The sequence below is a fragment of the Nicotiana attenuata genome, chromosome 1 (assembly GCF_001879085.1).
Source record: "Nicotiana attenuata strain UT chromosome 1, NIATTr2, whole genome shotgun sequence".
NCBI lineage: Eukaryota > Viridiplantae > Streptophyta > Magnoliopsida > Solanales > Solanaceae > Nicotiana > Nicotiana attenuata.
Genome location: NC_031989.1, coordinates 72,320,291 through 72,340,313, shown reverse-complemented (window position 1 = coordinate 72,340,313; position 20,023 = coordinate 72,320,291). Strand labels below are relative to the sequence as shown.

The following is a 20,023-nucleotide window of genomic DNA, read 5'->3' as shown; positions in this document are numbered from 1 at the left end:
TATAATTGATTTCGTCCAGATTTGGGCCACTCGAAGCCCGATATTCATGGGAAAGGCATTGTGACAGATTGATTTGAGCTTGGTTCGAGGTAAGTGGCTTGCCTAACCTTATGTGGGGGAAACTCTCCTTAGGATTGGTATTGTTTCTGATATGTGAGCGCCGTGTACGTGAGGTGACGAGTACGTACACGGTCTAATTGTGTAAAAACCCGATTTTCATTGAGTAATAATCCGTTCTTCTCCTTATTTGAGTTATATCAGCATGTGTTGTATCTTGTTATCTTAGAATAACATGTCTACTTGCCTTAATTGCATATCTGAACTCTGTGCAGCATATTAGTGAAATTCTTGTTTTTCCTTGACTTGTACTTAGTCGAAATTGTAGGTTTTCTCGCTGTAACTATTTATTTCTGTTGTTTGAGCTGCATATTTACTTTGGGACTACGGAACAATATTCCGGTAGATTCCCCTGTTCTGCATATTTACCTTAGGACTACGAAATGGTATTTCGGTAGATCCCACAGTTCTGCATATTTACTTTGGGACTACGGAATGGTATTCCCGTAGACCCCCTACACATTTACGTTTGGGACTACATGACGGTATCATGGGAGATCCCCTAATGTTATCTCTGTGCTCTGAGTTGTTATTTTTCTGTGATTACATTCTTGTTAAGTTTTACTATTTATTTTTACTGCGATATTTCATTATGTCTTATTTTATTATATATATACCAGTAGGGCCCTGACCTGATCTCGTCACTACTTGACAAATTAGAAATGTTGTAATTGTATCATATGCTTCCACTTCTAAACTATGAATGTGTAATATAATATTTTGGAAAATCTTTAATGAAGTTCTAATGGTAATGAAATTTGGATTGTTCATGTAACCTCCCCATTGTCTAATTAATGAAATCTTTCTTCTCTTTATTCATGGGTGAGTTTGGGTAGAAGGCATTGTACAGGAGTGCTTGGCTGGGTTATCTTGATTGACCGCCCATCGCGCACCCCGTGGTCGGGGCGTGACAAAGTACCCTCATTTTTTCTAGATAGAAGGTCCTTAACGACTGTATCTCGATCATGTGATTATGGTTAACATCATTCTATGATTAAATGATATTAAGAATTGAAGATGGCAGCATTTTTAGGAGCAGAATTATTTGGACAAAGGTATGGGATAGTCCTATTTACAGAGGAGACTCTATCAAAATTTCTATAAAATCCATAAGATCTAGTTTCTCCACTAAGACTCCTTTACATTCAAGGACAAATGTTCCAAAGAGGGGAAATATGTTATACCCCGTACTTTCATTTTACAATTAATATTAAGTGAAGCAATATAAGCCGGATTGTTGAAGAACCTTTACAAATATAATTATGGGTTAAGACAAGTTTTAAAGAAGTACAATGAGAGTTGGAAGGTTTAGAAGCTAAACGAATCGAAGAAAATAAGTTTCGTCGAAAGTCAGCAAGTTGGGAATGTAATAACCTATACTTTTGGTATGAGACTAAGGTTATTAACAAGATAAGAAGGAAATTTATAAGGTGTATTAGTCGTATGATATTCGTGTGTTAGGTTTTGAAGTCAAAGGAATTGTGAAACAAAAGTCGTCACAAGTTACGTTCATAATTTTTTACTGAAATTTCGGTCTAATGTCACTAAAATTTAATCTCAATGTACTTGGATTTACGGGATGATCCACCCACCAAATTGAATATCTATGAGTCTATCCAACTTATTAAACCTTCTGTCAATACGATATCATAGTAGAGAGAGATATTCGCGTTTTTGCTAGACTGCTCAAGCAGCTCCCTTTGGGACCCACGAGGTCTGTTGAGGATTATCTTGATATATAGAGTTGGGGCCTTCATCTCAAAGCCTCATTATCGACCCAAATCAGACCTAAAACTATCTCTAGACATCCTAATTATATCCTTAGGGTTTGGAATCTAAATCAAAGGTGGAGAAGGTGAAACAAGTAGATTCAAGCCTTAGGAACCCGAACTAGTCGATAGTTTGCCTCTTTCTCTCCTTGTGGCTGATTGAGGAAGACATAACAATGAATTATGCTCTGAAAATTGGGTATTTGTGTTCCATAAGGTATGTTATTCTCCTATCTACTTGGGTTGAGTCTTATTTAGGCCATAGCAAGCCCAGATGTTGGAGGAAAACATGTTAAACTTGACGTTAGGAGTATGTGTGAGGTGTTGTGCGTATAGGACTATTTTGGAAGGTTTTTGAGCTAGGTTTTGGCTGGTTCTTGATTTATTAGCTTGGATGTGTTCTTTTTTATGTTGTTCGTGTTGTTTTTTATGTTGGTTTGAATTGGAAGGAAGTGATATAGGTGCTACCCAACTTTCTGAAAAATGTAGGTGTATTGTTGTTGATTGTTGGACTGTTTGTGCTAAATATGATTATTGTTGATGTTTTTTGGGTTGTTTGGTGATTGTTTTAGCTTGTTGGAAATCATATAGATAGGGGAGGTGCTTCCCATTTTATCGTAAAATAGGTTGTGGTCAATACATAATAGTTACGACGCATAAACGATAACGATTGTATCATTTCTCTTATTATAGACTAAGGAGTCGTGACATTTGTGTAGCTTGAGGTTGGGAAGTATATACAAGGTATGTGAGGCTATCCCTTTCTTTATTTTGCATTACTCCAATTGTACTTAACGTAAATGAACGAGCTTCCAAAGATACTCCACTCTTGGAAGCTAGCAATATTTACATTGTTTCCCTTCTTATGGAATGATTGATATTGATGTTGATGTTGCTTCTCTTATTATTATGTTATCCATTGTTGGTATTTCATGATTCTTATAATATTCATGATGACGAGTTAGATCTAATAATGTATACGCAGGTTACTCACCTTACGTCAGTTCGAAAGGTTCCAAATGTGATTCTATCAGTCCAGCATACATTATATATATATGTACCTATTTTACTCTACCGAGCCGTGCTATAGTCGGCCGGGTACGACACCTATTGTGCAACAACTAATCAGTTGGGTTATACCGATCTCCACATGGACGGGTACGACCGAGTCCTCTTAGAGGTCGGGTATGACCGAGTCCTATTCGAAATCGGGTACGTTATGATATGACAAGAGACATTACCGAATCTTATTAAGGATGGGTACGACCGAGTCCTCTTTGAGGCCAGGTACGTTATGATATGACATGAGACATTACCGAATCTTATTAAAGTCAGGTATGATATGATGATGATGATGCCACAAAGGCGTACGTTTTTAAATATATATATATATATATATATATATATATATATATATATATATATATATATATATATATATATATATATATATATATATATATATATGTTATGCATTTCATGTCAATTGCCCTCAAAGGCACTCAGATGCTATAGGTTGTATCTTCCCTATCTCTCTTTACATTACTGTTCTTATTTATGTGTTCCTGCCTTACATACTCAGTACTTTATTCGCACTAACGTCTCTTTTATTTATAGACGATGCATGTCATGCTGCAGGTCCTGATAAACAGGTTGATGATCCTCCCAGTAGGTTACCGGTATAGCAGGAAGTGTTGTTGCACTCCACTTGCCTCGGAGTTTCCTTTCGAGTCAGTATACTTATGTATATATGTTTATGGGTATGGCGTGGCCATGTCCCGACCTTATGTTGTTTATGTACTCCTTGGAGGCTTGTAGACAGATATCATGTGTATAGATATTTTGTTCGGCCTTGTAGGCCCGTGTATTTCATGCTTATCATTTTGGGGTTGTCCTGTATCGAGTATTCCCTTACGTTTTATTATATTTATCTTATGAAGACCCTTCTGACCCATTTACGCATGATAGTATGGTTAAGGATACGTAATGTTGGTGCTCGGCAAGTAAGGCTTAGGTTCCCGATGCGACTCTTCAATTTGCATCGTTACACCTTTCCAAAATCCCACACGCCCTTCATAGGCGAAACTCGAAGAAGAACCTTCTCACCCTCTATGAAAGCCACATCACAAACCTTCCTATCACTATAACTATTTTGCCTGGACTGTGTTGTACGAAGTCACTCCTAAATCAATTTCACCTTCTCTACAGCATCACGAACCAAATTTGCACCCAACGACCAAGCCTTACCCACGCTCAAACCAACCAACCAGAGAACGACATCGCCTTTCGTATAATGCCTCGTATGAAACACCTGGATACTAGACTTCTAATTGTTTTATGAAAACTCCACTAATCGTAGAAACTGATCCCACTAGCCTCCAAAATTAATAACATATGCTCTCAACATATCCTCCAATTAAGATCTTAATGGTCCGCCCATATTGCCCATCCATTTAAGGGTGAAAAGCAGTACCCAACTCCACATGCATGCCCAACTCACGTAGAACAGCTCCCCGAAAATGTAAAGTAAATTAAGTGCCCCGATTTGAAATGAAAGACACATGCACACAATGCAAGGGAAAATCTCTCTAATGTACATCTGAGCCAACTTTTCTGAAGTGTAAGAAGTCATGAGCGGAATGAAATGCACAGACTTGGTCCGTCTATCCACAATGACCCAAACAACATCAAATCTCCTCAAAGTCTGTGGCAGTCCTACCATAAAATCCATGGTAATGCGCTCCCACTTCCATCGTGTTATCTCTAACCTCTAAAGCAAATTACCCGATCTCTTATGCTCATACTTGTCCTAATGGCAATTCAAACACCAAGACACATGCAAAATAATGTCCTTCTTCATCATCCTCCACTAATAATGCTGCTTCAAATTACGGCACGTCTTCATAGCACCTGGATTAATAGAATACCGCGAACTATGATCCTTCTAAAGACTCAACTCCCTCAAACCATCCACATTAGGAACACAACTCTGATCATAAAGTCGCAACACACCATCATGTCTAATAGCCACCTCCTTTGCACCACCTCGCAACATTGGTTCCTATGGACAAGAAAATGAGGTTCATCATACTTACGAGCCATGTTCTGCTCAAACAAGAACTACTGTGCAACCACACAAGCAAGAACCCTGCTAGGCTCAAAATATTCCAATCTTACAAATCTATTGTCCAAAGACTGAAAATCCATAGTAAAAGGCCTCTCTAAAGTTGGAATAGATGCCAAGCTCTCCGTACTCTCCGTCTTCCTATTCAAAGCATCCGCTACCACATTAGCCTTGCCCAGACAATACAAGATAGTGATATTATAGTCCTTCAACAACTCCAACTACCTCTGTTGCCTCAAATTCAAATCCTTTTGCTTGAATTAGATGTTGAAGACTTTGTTAGTGAGTTTAAATTTCACAAGACATGCTATACAAGTAGTGCCTCCAAATCTTGAGCGCGTGAACAATAGCTGTCAATTCCAAATCATGTACTAGAATGTTTTTCTCATGGGGTTTAACCTAGCACAGTAGAAATTCAATCACACTACTGTCCTACATTAACACATATCCTAGGCCAACGCGTGAAGCATAACAATAGACAATATACATTCCTGATCCTGAAGGCAACACCAAAAATGGAGATGTAGTCAAAGCAGTCTTAAGCTTCTAAAAGCTCTCCTCACACTCGTCAGGCCCTTCTGAGTTAACATGCTTAATGGGGCTTTAATAGATGAGAATCCTTCCACAAAATGATGATAGTAACCAGACAAACCTAGGAAACTCCAGATATCTGCAGCGGTTGAAGGTCTAGGCCAACTTTGAACTGCCTCAATCTTCTTCAGATCCACCTTGATCCCATAACTAGACACCATGTGGGCCAAGAAGGCCACTAAGTCCAACAAAAACTCACACTTGGAGAATTTATCATACAACTTCTTCTCTTTCAAAATCTAAAGCATAATATTTGAATGCTACTTGTGATCCTCGACACTACCAGAATACACCAATATATCATCAATGAATATAATGACAGAAGAATCCAAATAAGGCTAGAAAACAATGTTCGTCAAATGCATAAAAGTTGTTAGGGCATTAGTCTAACCAAAATACATCACCAGAAGCTCATAATGCTCATAACGAGTCTTGAAAACCATCTTAGGAATGTCTGAAGCCCTGATCTTCAATTGGCGATAACCCGATCTCAAATCAATTTTCAAGAACACCCGGCACCCTAAAGCTGATCAAACAAATCATCAATGCGAGGCAATGGATACTTGTTCCTGATAGTCACCTTGTTCAACTGCCTATCATCAATCACATACTCATGGAACCATCCTTCTTCTTCACAAACAATATTGGCGCACCCCAAGGTGAAACACTCAGACAAATGAACCCTTTATCCAACAACTTTTGCAACCGCTCCTTCAATTCCTTCAACTCAGTTAGAGCCATGCGATACGGTGGAATGATATGGGTTGGGTGACCGGCACCAAATGAATACCAAATTAATATCCCTATCGAGTACATGCCTGGTAGGTTTGCAGGAAACACATACAGAAACTCCCTCACTACTAGAACTTATTTAACAGTAGGAGTTCAGTATTAATATATCTAACAAAATCTAAATACGCCAAACACCTTTCTCGGCCATCCGTTAAGCCATTAAAAATGAGATCACTCTACGAGGAGTATGACCAAGAACCCCTCCACTCAACCTTGGCAACCCCGGCATAGCCAACGTCATGGTCTTAGCGTGACAATCAAGAATAGCATGGTACAGAGATAGCCAATCCATACCCAAGATCACATCAAAGTCCACCATATTAAGCAACGGAAGATCAACCCTAGTCTTATAACCCCCCAATAGTAACTCCACAAGTCTGATACGCACCATCCACCATAATAGAATCACCAATAGGTGTAGATACATGAATAGGAATATCAAGAGAACAACGAGTCATATCCAACTAAGAAGCAAAATATAATGACATAAAAGAATAAGTAGACCCCTAATTAAACAACATAGATGAATCTTTATAATAAACCGAAACCATACCTATAATCACTACATCTGAGGCCATTGCCTCGGGTCTACCCAGAAAAGCATAGCATCGAGCCTGAACACCACAAGTAAAAGCTCTACCAACCTGGACTCCCCCTCTCGAGCGACCTTTAGATGCACTTCTTCCACCTCTAAATATCTAGGAAGAGGGTGGAGAGACTGGTGCCGAAACCATTGGTTAACCAACTGTGGAGCAGCGTCCCTAAAAATCCTGGGACACTACCTCTCTACACTTATAACAATCTCTACCTGACAGAGGCTGCTGAATCGGAATCTGCCCTTGAGGGCCTGAATACCCACTAGGGGAACCCTTAATAGACGAAGCACGGTGTGAACACGCTGGGAGAGCACTCAAAGACGATGAAACTAGGGTACTCAAAGAAGGTCGAGACGCTACTCCACGGCCATATGCGGTGTAGAATGAGTTGTCCTACCATGATGGCCTCTGTTGAATTGACCTCAACCTCCAGATGAGGCACCACTAAAGCCACCAGAATGATGAGGCCTTTTGTCTCTCTCTATAGCCTCTTGTTCCTAACTACGAATATGCTCGATCCTCCGAGCTATCTCCATAGCCTTGTGGAAAGTAGTCCCAATCTCCGAACCTCAAGTCATAGAAATCCTAATGTCGTAGTTCAAATGAATCCCATCACCCTCTTAGCCTCGGCAGTGATCAAAATAGAAACATGACGAGACAAATCTGTGTATATCGCCTCATACTCAATCACAGTCAAACGATCCTACTGAAGATGCTCAAACTAGCCTCTCAATTCATCCTTCTTCGTGTGTGGGATGTACCTCTCAAGGAACAACTACGAAAACTGAGCCCAAGTAAGTGGAGGTTAACCTGCTGGTCTGCCTAGCTCATAAGTCTACCACCATCTCCGGGCAGCTCCTCTAAACTGAAAAGTCCTGAAGTCCACCCTATTGGACTCTATAAGCCCAAATTGCGAAGCATCTGGTGACATATGTCTAAAAAAACTTGGGCATCCTCTGAAACACAACCCTCAAAGTGTTGAGGAAACAACCTTTGAAACCTCTCCAATCTTTTCTGCTCATCGGCACACATGCAAGTAAAATCTTAGGTCTAGCTACTATAAGAGGCTGCTTCGGAGTACGAGTGATAGGGATCTGAACTCTTCCTTTGGCTTGAGATGTTATGCCCTGCAATATTACGATGATGTTACGCTCCATAGTATTATATTACGATGATGTTACGCTCTGCAGTATTATATTACGACGATGTTACGCCATGTAGTATTGTGCGATGAATTTGTCGTAAGATAATTGACATCAGTTCAAGGACAATATTATTTGGAGATTATAAGTATTATGCTATTTCAAGCAAGTGATAAGTAAATTCGTGAAGGTGAGAGGGTAAGCGAATTGAAGAAAATGAGGTTGGTCAAATTTGACATTTGGAGATAAAATATGGTTCAATCTATAATACCACGTATTTATGGGTTAGTGTTGTACAAAGTACCACATGACCATGATAGTAAGATGTATAAAGTGTATTAACAGTGAGTAGTATTTTAAGAATTTTAGATAATTCTTAATTATGTGGATAATTGGATAATTAATAAATTTTAGTGGGAGATTAATTAAGAATCTTTGAATGTTTTACTATTTCTTTTTAGGTGAACCATCCCATCCCCATAGATCGGAATTTCTCTCTCTCTCTCTCGGAACCATCCCGTCCCCATCCCCAACGGTCAAAAACCAGACCATCCACCCATGCCGGCGACACCCACCCCAGCAGGTAACATCTACCCCAGCAGGTAACCCCTCCCTCCCCTCATTTCTCACGCCCCCTCCCCTTCTTTTGTAACACCCACCCCAGCAAGTAACCCCTCCCTCCCCTCATCTCCTACGCCCCCTCCCCTTCTTTTGAGGCTTAGCTAATGAGGTTTGTTTTGCAGTAGATATAAAGGAGATCTGCTACTGTTTTGATTTTATTAATTTATTTATTTTTGATTGTTTCTTCTGCTTCATTTTTCCTTCTGCCTCATTGGCTGCTTTTTTCTCAATATTTGCATTTACCCTTTACTTTCATATTTGGCTTTTTTCTTGAATGCTTTTCATGCTTTGTGGTCGTTTTACTAGAATGTTTCTTTGAAGTAGAAACTTGTATTGGATTAGTAGCTCCGACAGTTGTTTGCTATTTTTAGGACAATCGCACCAATTTTTTTGGAGTTTTTATTTGAAATATTATTACATGCTTAATGTTAAAGTTAGTGGTTTTGATTGTTTCAACATTCTGACTCTTACCATCTCTTTAGGATTCCTTTGAAATGCTATTGATTGTTTAATCTGCAGATCTGGTCAATGATTTAAAGTTTTGATCTGTTCATTTGGTTGTACCACGGTAGAACTTGGTGAATTTTTTTGTAGTTCTCTGTTTTTCCCTACATTTCCCTACTACTGTCAGGGTTACACCAGTGGTAGCGGTGACAGCCCCTTTTGGTTTTTGGGTCGTGGTATTTTCTGTGTTTTCAAGGAAATTCTCGAAGTTGTTGGAGACCAGTTGGGCGCACGAGCACTAGAAAAGGAGAGCAACCTGGAAGAGCGTCAGCAAAGGGAGGTGGGAAGCGGTGCGTGAACGTACAACTACATCAAGTACAGCAAATCAACACAGGTTTGGTTCTCGGGAGTTGGTACCTCCCCTTCTACTGTTTCCCTTTTGGTGTTAGCTAAATTGATGTTACTCTAGTTCACAATAGTTCAATCATTCAACTAGTGTACTAGTAGTCACTTGTTTCGTTGTAGTTTGATTCGTTGTCCGTTGTGCACTAGCGAGTCTTCTTTAGATTGTCGTAGGTGTAGTGGCTGCAGTCTGGGATGATAGAATAGGGGCATGTCCTCGGGTGGGGCAGAGTGTGGGGCCGGGGTCAGGGGGTGGGATGGGAAGCAGGGGAGGTAGAGGGGGCAAGGGAGCCTATAGGTTGAGAATCGGGTCATGGAACATAGGTTCACTAACTATTAAGTCTATAGAGTCGGCGAAGATCCTTCAGAAGAGGAAGATTAATATAGCTTATGTCCAGGAGACTAGGTGGGTTGGATCGAGGGCGAAAAATGCTGATGGGTATAAGTTGTGGTACTCTAGAGTCCGGAGGGGTAAGAACGTAGTGTGTATCCTGGTAGATAGCCATCTTAGAGAGTCGGTGGTAGAGGTCAGGCGGGTGAATGATAGACTAATGACTATTAAATTTGTGGTGGGTGAGTGTACTTTAAATGTCGTTAGCGCGTACGTGCCATAAGCAGGCTTGGATGAGGAGACTAAAAGGCACTTTTGGGAGGGGTTGGACGACATCATTCGTAGTATTCCGCCTTCCGAGAGGTTATTCATAGGAGGAGATTTCAATGGTCATATTGGGTCGTCTACAGGTGGTTATACTGAGGTGCATGGCGGCTTTGGTTTCGGGGAGCGGAACGGAGGGGGCACTTCATTGTTGGACTTTGCCAAGGCATTCGATCTAGTGATTGCAAACTCAAGTTTTCCGAAGCGGGAGGAGCATTTGGTTACTTACCAAAGTTCGGTGGCAAAAACTCAGATTGACTATCTCCTTCTCAGAAGATGCGACAGAAGGTTGTGCGAGGACTGCAAAGTTATCCCAGGCGAGACCCTTGCAACGCAGCATAGACTTTTGGTGATGGACATTGGTAGTATGATAAGGAGGAAGAAGAGGTCAGTACGAGGCCGCCCGAGGATTAGGTGGGGTGCCTTGACTAAGGATAAAGCTTAGGAGCTGAAAGGAAGGTTATCGACAATGGGAGCTTGGAAAAGTAATGGGGACGCAAACACTAGGTGGTCTACGACGGCGGACTGTATAAGGAAGGCGGCGAGAGAGGTGTTAGGTATATCTTCGGGCCGACTGGTGGCCACAAAGGAGACTGGTGGTGGAACGCAGTTGTCCAAGGTAAAGTGGAAGCAAAGAAGGCGGCTTACCTACGGTTAATAGGGAGCACTGGTGAGGAGGAGGAGAGAGCGAACAAGGAGAGGTATAAGGTAGCTAGGAAGGAGGCGAAGATGGCAGTAACGGAGGCTAAGACGACAGCTTTTGCTCGTCTGTATGAGGAACTAGGTTACAAAGGCGGGGAGAAGAATTTATTCCGACTCGCTAAGGTGAGAGAGAGGACGACTCGGGACCTGGACCAATTGAGGTGCATAAAAGATGATGACGGCAAAGTTTTGATGGGGGATGACCAGATTAAGAGAAGATGGCAGACCTACTTTCATAAACTTCTAAATGAAGAAGGGGATCGGGATATTGTACTAGGTGAATTGAGAAATGCTGACAGCCCCCATGAATAAAGTTATTGTAGGGACATTGAGGTCGATGAGGTCATGGAGGCAATGCGTAAGATGAGAAGGGGCAGAGCTACCGGGCCAGACGAAATTCCAATTGAACTTTGGAGGTGTGTGGGTAGAGCAGGCGTAGAATGGCTTACTGGGTTGTTTAATGTTATATTCAAGACTAATAGGATGCCTAAAGAGTGGAGGTGCAGTACAATGGTTCCGTTGTATAAGAACAAAGGCGATATCCAGAGCTGTAAAAACTATAGGGGTATCAAATTATTGTCATACCATGTAAGTCTAGGAGAGAGTGATGGAAATGAGAGTGCGAAGGATGATGTCTATTTCAGACAACCAGTTCGGGTTCATGCCGGAGCGATCTACCACAGAAGCTATCCACCTTATTAGGAGGATGGTGGAACAATACAGGGATAAGAAGAAGGATCTCCACATGGTGTTTATTGATCTAGAGAAAGCATAGGACAGGGTTCCTAGGGAGGTCTTATGGAGATGCTTAGAGGTTAAAGGGGTCCCGGTTGCCTACATTAGGGTGATTAAAGATATGTATGATGGAGCTAAGACTCAGGTTAGGACAGTATGAGGTGACTCCGAGCATTTTCCGGTTGTTACGGGGTTGCACCAAGGGTCTGCGTTCAGCCCTTTCCTATTTGCCCTGGTGATGGATGCACTAACTCATCATATTCAAGTGGAGGTGACATGGTGCATGCTATTTGCTGATGACATAGTTCTAATTGACGAGACATGAGGCCGCGTCAACGAGAGGCTAGAGGATTGGAGACAGGAACTTGAGTCTAAAGGATTCAGGTTGAGCAGGACGAAGACGGAATACCTCGAGTGCAAATTTGGGGCCGAGCCTATGGAAGCGGGAGGGGAAGTGAGGCTTGACTCTCAAGTCATTCCTAAGAGGAGTAGTTTCAAGTACCTTGGGTCAGTTATTCAGTGGATCGGGGAGATCGACGAGGATGTCACACACCGTATAGGGGTGGGGTGGATGAAGTGGAGGTTAGCGTCGGGAGTCCTGTGTGACAAGAAAGTGCCACTGTTACTAAAAGGTAAGTTTTATAGAGCAGTGATTAGGCCTGCCATGTTGTATGGGACCGAGTGTTGGCCGGTTAAGAACTCACACATCCAGATGATGAAAGTAGCAGAGATGAGGATGTTGAGATGGATGTGCAGGCATACAAGGATAGATAAGATTAGGAATGAAGATATTCGAGAGAAGGTAGGCATGGTCCCTATGGAGGACAAGATGCGGGAAGCAAGACTCAGATGGTTTGGGCACATTCAGAGGTGGAGCACTGATGCACCAGTGAGGAGGTGTGAACGACTGGTTGTGTTGGCACGAGGAGAGGTAGAGGGAGACCTAAGAAGTATTGGGGCGAGGTGATCAGGTAGGACATGGCGCGACTTAGGATTACTGAGGACATGGCCCTTGACAGGGAATTGTGGAGGTTGAGCATTAAGGTTGTAGGTTAAGGGGAAGTTGTGAATATTTATACAGCGCACTAGAGTGAGACTAGTCAGTTAGGAGTTAGTCTTAGGATGCTACTGGTCAGCTACTGATGCAGGGCTTTATCTGGTGGATATTATTATACCATCCATCTTCTTCGTATTTCCTATATTTCTTTTATTGCTGTTATTTTGTTATTTTATGTTATTTTATGTTATTTTATTATGAGTCTATCGATAGTACCAATATATCGTCTCTTGTTACTTTCTTGAGCCGAGGGTCTCCTGGAAACAGCCTCTCTGCCCCTCGGGGTAGGGGTAAGGCCTGCGTACATATTACCCTCCCCAGACCCCACTTGTGGGATTATACTGGGCCGTTGTTGTTGTTGTTGTTGTATTAATTAAAAATCTTTGGATAAAGTTAAGGCCCCTAGCGTGGAAGCCAATGGAAGCTAAAGAAATTACTCTTGAATTAAATAGAAACACGGCAAATATAGAAGACTAAGTGGATAAGTCATCAAATTAGTGGGGCCTACCAACTAATACTTTTAAAGAATTCATTTGAAACTCCAAGTCCTTTGATTCTAAGCTTACGGATGTAACTCCAAAAATTTCATTTGAAACTCCAAGTCTTCTGATGTTATGCTTGTTTAAGTAAGGGATGGAATTCTCAAAGCGAATTCCTATGAACTCCTACAAGATGCAATGTGAATTACAAATTCAAAGGGAGCACGGTATAATTATTCTCAAAAATATCATACGAATTTTTCCCTACTTCGATCGGCCATTACATGTTTTGCTGCGTTTGACGTGTGTTTGAATAATTATCAAGAGAATCGGCTCAAATATGTTAAGGCTATCCATTCTTTCTTTTGGCATGATCCAAGCAATGATACGTAAACATAATATTATTCCATAAGTGGTTCTACTCTTAGAAGTTAAGGATGTCTATGTTATACATTCCCGTAAAAAGATATTCAAGCGTATCTAAATAAGTTCCCAAGCCTCTATTGAGGTATATGATAAAGATGCTAATATTTATAATATAGTGATACATGCATCTTCATGCATTTACCACCATGCTACGGCCGGTTGGGAAGTCATGCATATTCATTTACCACCGTGCTATGGCCGGTTTGGCAGTCATGCATATTTATTTACCACCGTGCTACGGCCGGTTGGACAGTCATGCATATTCATTTACCACCATGGTACGACCGGTTGGGCAGTCATGCATTTATTGTCAGGCTACGGCCGATCGGGCAGTTACCACCGGTTGGGAAGCTATGTATCATTATTTACCACCAATTGAGCAGTCATGCATTTACAACCAAGCTACAGCCGGTTGGGTAGTTAAACATTTACCACCGAGCTACGGCCGGTCGGATAGTCATGCATTAACCATCGTGCTACGGCCGGTCGGGCAGTTAGCACTGATCAGTTGGGCAGTCATGCATCATACGATATGGATAAGAGTCCCAAAGAGAAGCATTATATATATATATATATATATATATATATATATATATATATATAAGTATAATAAGCATGCATATATGGTGGCACTTCAGAGATTCAGGTTGATTCTTATATATCTTTAGTTAATGTTGACTTATTGTATGTTTCAGTTCTGCCTTACATACTGGGTATATTATTCGTACTGATGTCCTTTTATTGGGGACGTTGCATTCATGCCTGTAGGTATAGATAATCAGATTGACGAGCCCTCATAGTAGACAAGGTTAGCATTCAACGAAGGATCGCTATGACTCCACTTTATTCGGAGTGCAGCCGAGTCTATAAGTCATCGTGTCAGAGTTTTACTACAGACTTATAAGTAGGTCGGTACCCTATCTCAGTTGATGTCAAATAATCTTATAGGCTTTGTAGACAGAGGTTCATTTTGTACATTATGTCAGAGGCCTTGACGGCCCATATGTATTCATGTTCTAAGAACGATGCTTCATTGATACAGTGTTTGCCCACTTATAGTTATACATTACGAGTTGTGTCCACGTTGGCCCATGATAGTTACAGAAGAAAAAAATGAGTTACAGAGTGGTTCGCTCGAGCCAGTATAGCACCGGGAGCCAGCCATGCCTCCTCAAATTTGGGGTGTGACATGAGACAAGGCTGGGGCCACTAGAACCACTCCAACCAAAGTCAAAACGTAGATAAAACTGATCATTTATCGTGAATGGGGGAATCATTACACAGAGTATGCAACAATAAAGCCCCTAGAATATCGGTGTAGCAACAAAGCCTCCTGGAATATCGGTGCAGCAACAAAGCCCCTAGATGTTATGTGGGAATTTGGTCTCAATCTCATCATCAACAAATCGTTCCTCTACCTAATCTACAAGCGGATCCACTTGTACTATCCGAATATGCTCCTGGGCTCTAGCGGTGCTCTACCCCTATCCGCCACTGTACAACCCATGTTGAGTGCCCTAGCTCTACCCTGAGCCCTATCCCTCATAGCTACAATAGGAGGTACTACATTTCCATCACCAGCTGCTGCAGCACAACCCATGTTGAGTGACTTGGCCCTACCCCGAGTCCTATCCCTCATAGCTACAATAAAAGGTACTGCATTTCCATCACCAGCTGCTGCTGAAGCACGCGTTCTCACTATTTATGAAAGAGTAGAAGAGAAAAGTTAGGCTCAGACAATAATCAATGCATGATAAGGAATAAACAAAAGGGAAGCTTTCCTAAAGCCCTATAGCCTCTTGCACATATATACTGACGTTTCTGTGTCGATCCACAAGACTCTACTAGGCCTGCTCGTGATTTGTGAGACCCTTAAAACCTAGATCCTTGATACCAACTTGTCACGATCCAAAATCCTACCAAAGGTCGTGATGGCGCATAACCCGCTTTCTAAAGAAGCCAACACTCAACGACATTACAAAGTGCAATTATTAAGCTACTAGCTTGTTCATAATATGAAAACAAGGCAGTACAAGTCTTAACTCAAATATCAAATACGCATGAATCTTAAACATGGTCTACATTACCACAACTATCTCACAAACTCTCCCAAAACTCGGGTGTAGCAACTAGTCACAAGAAACTAATAAGAGTACAAGATCCCAATTGAATACAAAGTATGTCCAAAAATGATAGTTACAAAGACAAATTTAAAGAGTATGGAAGGGAGAACTTCATGTTCTACGAATCGAATAAAGTAAGCAGCTCGCCATGAAATCTCCTAGTAGCACTCCTACTCCGCTGGGTGTATGCCACCAAAACTATCCTCAAAACCTGGCAAAAATATGCAGAAGTGTAGTATGAGTATAAAACACGGTACTAAGCAAGTATCAAGTCTAACCTCGAAGAAGTAGTAGCGAGAGGTCAATGGTCGAACCTACTATCATCTCAATAATCATAAGAGGCATAAATAGCATATGGAATAAAGCATGATACCATCAATCAAGTTTACCAATAAAGTAAAATAATGTCGGTACATAAACGTGCTTTTTTAAATAAGAGATAGCACACAATATCAAGTATCTCAAATCGTTCATATTCAGGATCTGAGGCAACCAATAGTCAAATAATTATCAGGATCATTGCAGGAGTATAATCTACTAATGCATGCTCACAATCCATTACCAATTCTTTTCACGATTCTATATAACCGACACAGATCATGTCTCTAAATCAATACCAATCTGAATATTTCTCACGGGCCCCAAAGTAACATGGGTAATCACCTGACTCTGGAGAGACGCTACTGATCCAAGTGTCATTGCAGCGTGCAACCCGATTCATATATAGTCATAATACCGTAGTGGCGTGCAACCCGATCCATATATATATATATATATATATATATATATATATATATAACCATTGCAACGTGCAACCCAATCCACATATAGTACCATTGGGGCATGAAACCCGATCCACATATATTATTGTTGCGACATGCAACCCGATCCACAATAACATCATCAATAAATAATATCAGTCCTTAATGTTTGTGATGCCAAAATTCTCATCTTTTAACTATATTCAACTCTCCAACTCATAAATGTGTGCATATAAGGGAACATAATCAAAGGCATTGAATCATAATAATAGGGTTCGGATAAAGGCACAAATGGCTAAAAGATGGATGGATATGGCTAATCATGTAATTCAATTCATCTCAACAATCAAATAAGCAATTTCAAGAGTTCTATCATACTATTTAACATGAATGAAATAAGCCATTTAACCTTTAAACCATGAATTAATAAGACAAGTATATGACTACTAGTTGACAAGGAATCTCAATATGTTTCTAAAAATAAGTAATCATTTATGCCCAATTTATGTCTCAATAAGTAATCATTTATGCCCAATTTCAACAAGTCATAAGTCTAAACATGCTTCTAAAAATCACAATTACGAGCCATCATATAGGCATAAAATCAATGAAACATGAAGAATAAGCTCACATAGTCCAAACAAGGCATATACACTTGTCATCTCACATATACATAACTCCTAAATCGAGCAACAAGTGGTAAATAGATCGCCTATGAGGAGAATTCCCTCATACAAGAACAGACAAGAAACTTACCTCAACCCAGTAATCTCCAACTTTCCAAAATAGCTTTCCTCTCAAATCAACCTCCAAACAAGTCGAATCTAGTCAAATACAACTCAATTACATCAAATAAAGCCATAGGAATCAATTTCAAACAATAAAGCTTCAATCTTTTGTCAAATCCTCAATGGTCAAGAAAAGTCAACCCAGACCCACATAGTCAAAACTAGATTCAAGGGGTGAATTCCGACTATCCATAACCCCACAAGTCCAAATATGTGATTAGATTACAAAATCGAGTCCAAAACAACTCCCAAATCTCCAATTTACACTCTCCAAAATTTTAGACAAAACCCCGAAATTTGCTCTTTCAAATTTCTTAATATATGTGTAATAATTCATGGGAAAACAAGATATATTATCAAATTCAAATAGAAATTACTTACCCCCTTACCTTGTATGAAAGTCTCCTTCAAAATTCGCCCTTCTCCAAGTCTAGGATTTGAAATATGAGAGAATGGGCTAAAATCCAGAAATTATAACTTAAATCAGTCTGTCCAACACTACCTTTCACGAACGTGACCCAAGCCTTGCATTCGCAAAGAAAAAGTCTACCACTGCCTCAAAGACCACTTCGCGAATGCGGAATATGCCTCACGAACGCGAAGCACATGTGCCCCAAACCTAACCGATTGCTGACCTCTCCCCGCAATCATGAAGGCCAACTTCCAGCCTACCTCCAACGCTCCACGAACGCGAAGACCACTGATCACACATATCGCGAACGCGATCCTTAGTCCATAAACGCGAAGAACAAATATCAGTTGGATCAAAATAAGCATGCGCAATTGGGAGACTTGCTCTGTGATCGCATAACACCCAGACACAAGCAAAATCTGCAACATCAAACATGCTTCGGGTGGTCCGAAACTCACCCGTGCCATCCAAGACCCCATCCAATCATACTAACAAGTTCATAAACACTGCCCGAACTTATCCAAAGCTTGCAAGCACATACGAGATCATCACATCTATGAATCGAAGATCAAACTACAGATTGAACTTCTATTACGTTCATAAGCTTTTAAACCTCCAACCAAGTCATATGATTCTGCTAACCACTTCGGATTACACTCAAACTTTGCACATAAGTTTAATTCAACAAACAAACCTATTCCAAGTCCTGAAAGCACAACCAGAATGTGATATTTCTAAAGTCAACTCCTAACCAAACGTAGAAACCTCCAAATCCGAACATATGTCCAAGTCCAAAATTATCATACAAACCGATTGGAATCATCAAATTACCAATCCGAGGCTGTCTACTCAACAGTCAAACTTTGATTAAGTCTTACAACTTAGGCTTTTAACGATAGAACTAAGTGTTCTAATTCACTCTTAAACCTTCCTAAAACCAAAGCAATATCCCCCAAGTCACAAATTAACAAACAATCATACATGAAGTAAACGATGCTCAAATACACAACACGATCAACCAGGTCATTACAATTTCATCCCGCAAGATTAGGTAGAGAAGTACATGGAGTGTCTCTATCTTCAAGCTTTGTTGGCCTTAAACTCTGAGCACCTTCGAGAAAATATTTATTTTCGCAACATAGGGGCGATAAATTGTGAGCCGCATGATTCTGCAGAAACTAGACTTCATATGGGTGAGACATATCCAAAATTTTTATCGAACTTCCTTCCACATTGATCAAAATTAATTTTCGATGTTGATCTCTAAGTCTGGCTAGTTCAATTTGTAAGATGAATTCCACTTTGAAGCACGACTCTTTCTATTTCTGTGTTGGCATTTGAGTTGTCTCCCTTCCTCTTTCAATCGAAACACTCGACGCAAATAGCTTCAGTTTGCGTGCTCTTGCAGAAAATCCATATCTCGATTTAGGAGCATTCAAATCGCGAGCCGCTTAGTTCAATAGTAACTAAGTACTAAGTAGCACAAAACTAGAGCAAATGCCTCTTGTACTGGCCAAAATTAATTTTTTAACTTGAGGTTCTAGTTTCACGTGTTGGCTTTAATTCTTTGCGCACTCTCGCCAAAAATTCCACATCTCGAGCTAGGAATGTTGGGGTAGTAGTCCGTCTGCGCCATTAAAAAGTAAATTCAGAGGCCTGCAACATATACCGATTAAATAGCAGATCTTTTTGAGTTGACTACAACAAATCTTTGAGCTGATCTAACTGCAAAGAACTTTCAAATTTACATACTTCTGGTGAAAGAAATTATATCATGAGCTAGGAGTGTCAGAATCATAATACATCTACGCTACTAGAAAGCAAACTCAAAGACAAGCAATATATATTAATTTCACAGTAAAATTCTTTTTTGTTTCGGTCACAGAAATTTTTGGAAGTTGATATGTCTACAATAAACCTTAAGATTTTCATGCTTTCGCCAAAAACCTCATATCATGGTTTTGGAGAGTCTGAGTTGCGATCCACCTGATCCTTCAGAATTCTTTCGAGCTCATCTCTGATTGACTCGCACAAACCTTTCAGGAATCTGGTCCATGATGTCTTTGTGCGACATGTACAGTGAAAGGAGCTCCAAGATAAGTTGGCGACGACCTTTGTCTTCAGTTGCTTCCATGAATTAGACTCTTTGTATATAATGATGTATAGATATTTTCATCACTTTTTTTGACTTTAATGCACCAAGATCTTGTAATATTGAAACGTTAAAGTGCCTTTTCCAGTTTGACGTAAGTTTCCTTCTTTCCTTTAGCAATGTATGCGTTTGTAT

At 40.5% G+C, this 20,023-nt stretch overlaps 1 protein-coding gene across 1 annotated transcript; it reads right to left on the bottom strand.

The window, feature by feature from the left end:
• Nucleotides 4,831–5,762, bottom strand: LOC109237299 (uncharacterized mitochondrial protein AtMg00860-like). Its single transcript, XM_019403598.1, has 3 exons — nt 5,574–5,762; nt 5,064–5,180; nt 4,831–4,947 (listed from the first exon to the last, which is right to left on the bottom strand). Exons 1-3 carry the CDS (start codon nt 5,760–5,762, stop codon nt 4,831–4,833), a joined length of 423 nt encoding a protein of 140 aa, XP_019259143.1.

Coding starts and splice junctions, on each gene's coding strand:
- LOC109237299 (XM_019403598.1), bottom strand. CDS start 5,762: ATGGTGTCTAGTTATGGGATCAAGGTGGATCTGAAGAAGATTGAGGCA. Junction 5,181..5,573: donor CTCAGAAGGGCCTGACGAGT/GTGAGGAGAGCT, acceptor TGTCTGGGCAAG/GCTAATGTGGTAGCGGATGC. Junction 4,948..5,063: donor AGTCTTTGGACAATAGATTT/GTAAGATTGGAA, acceptor TCTTGTCCATAG/GAACCAATGTTGCGAGGTGG.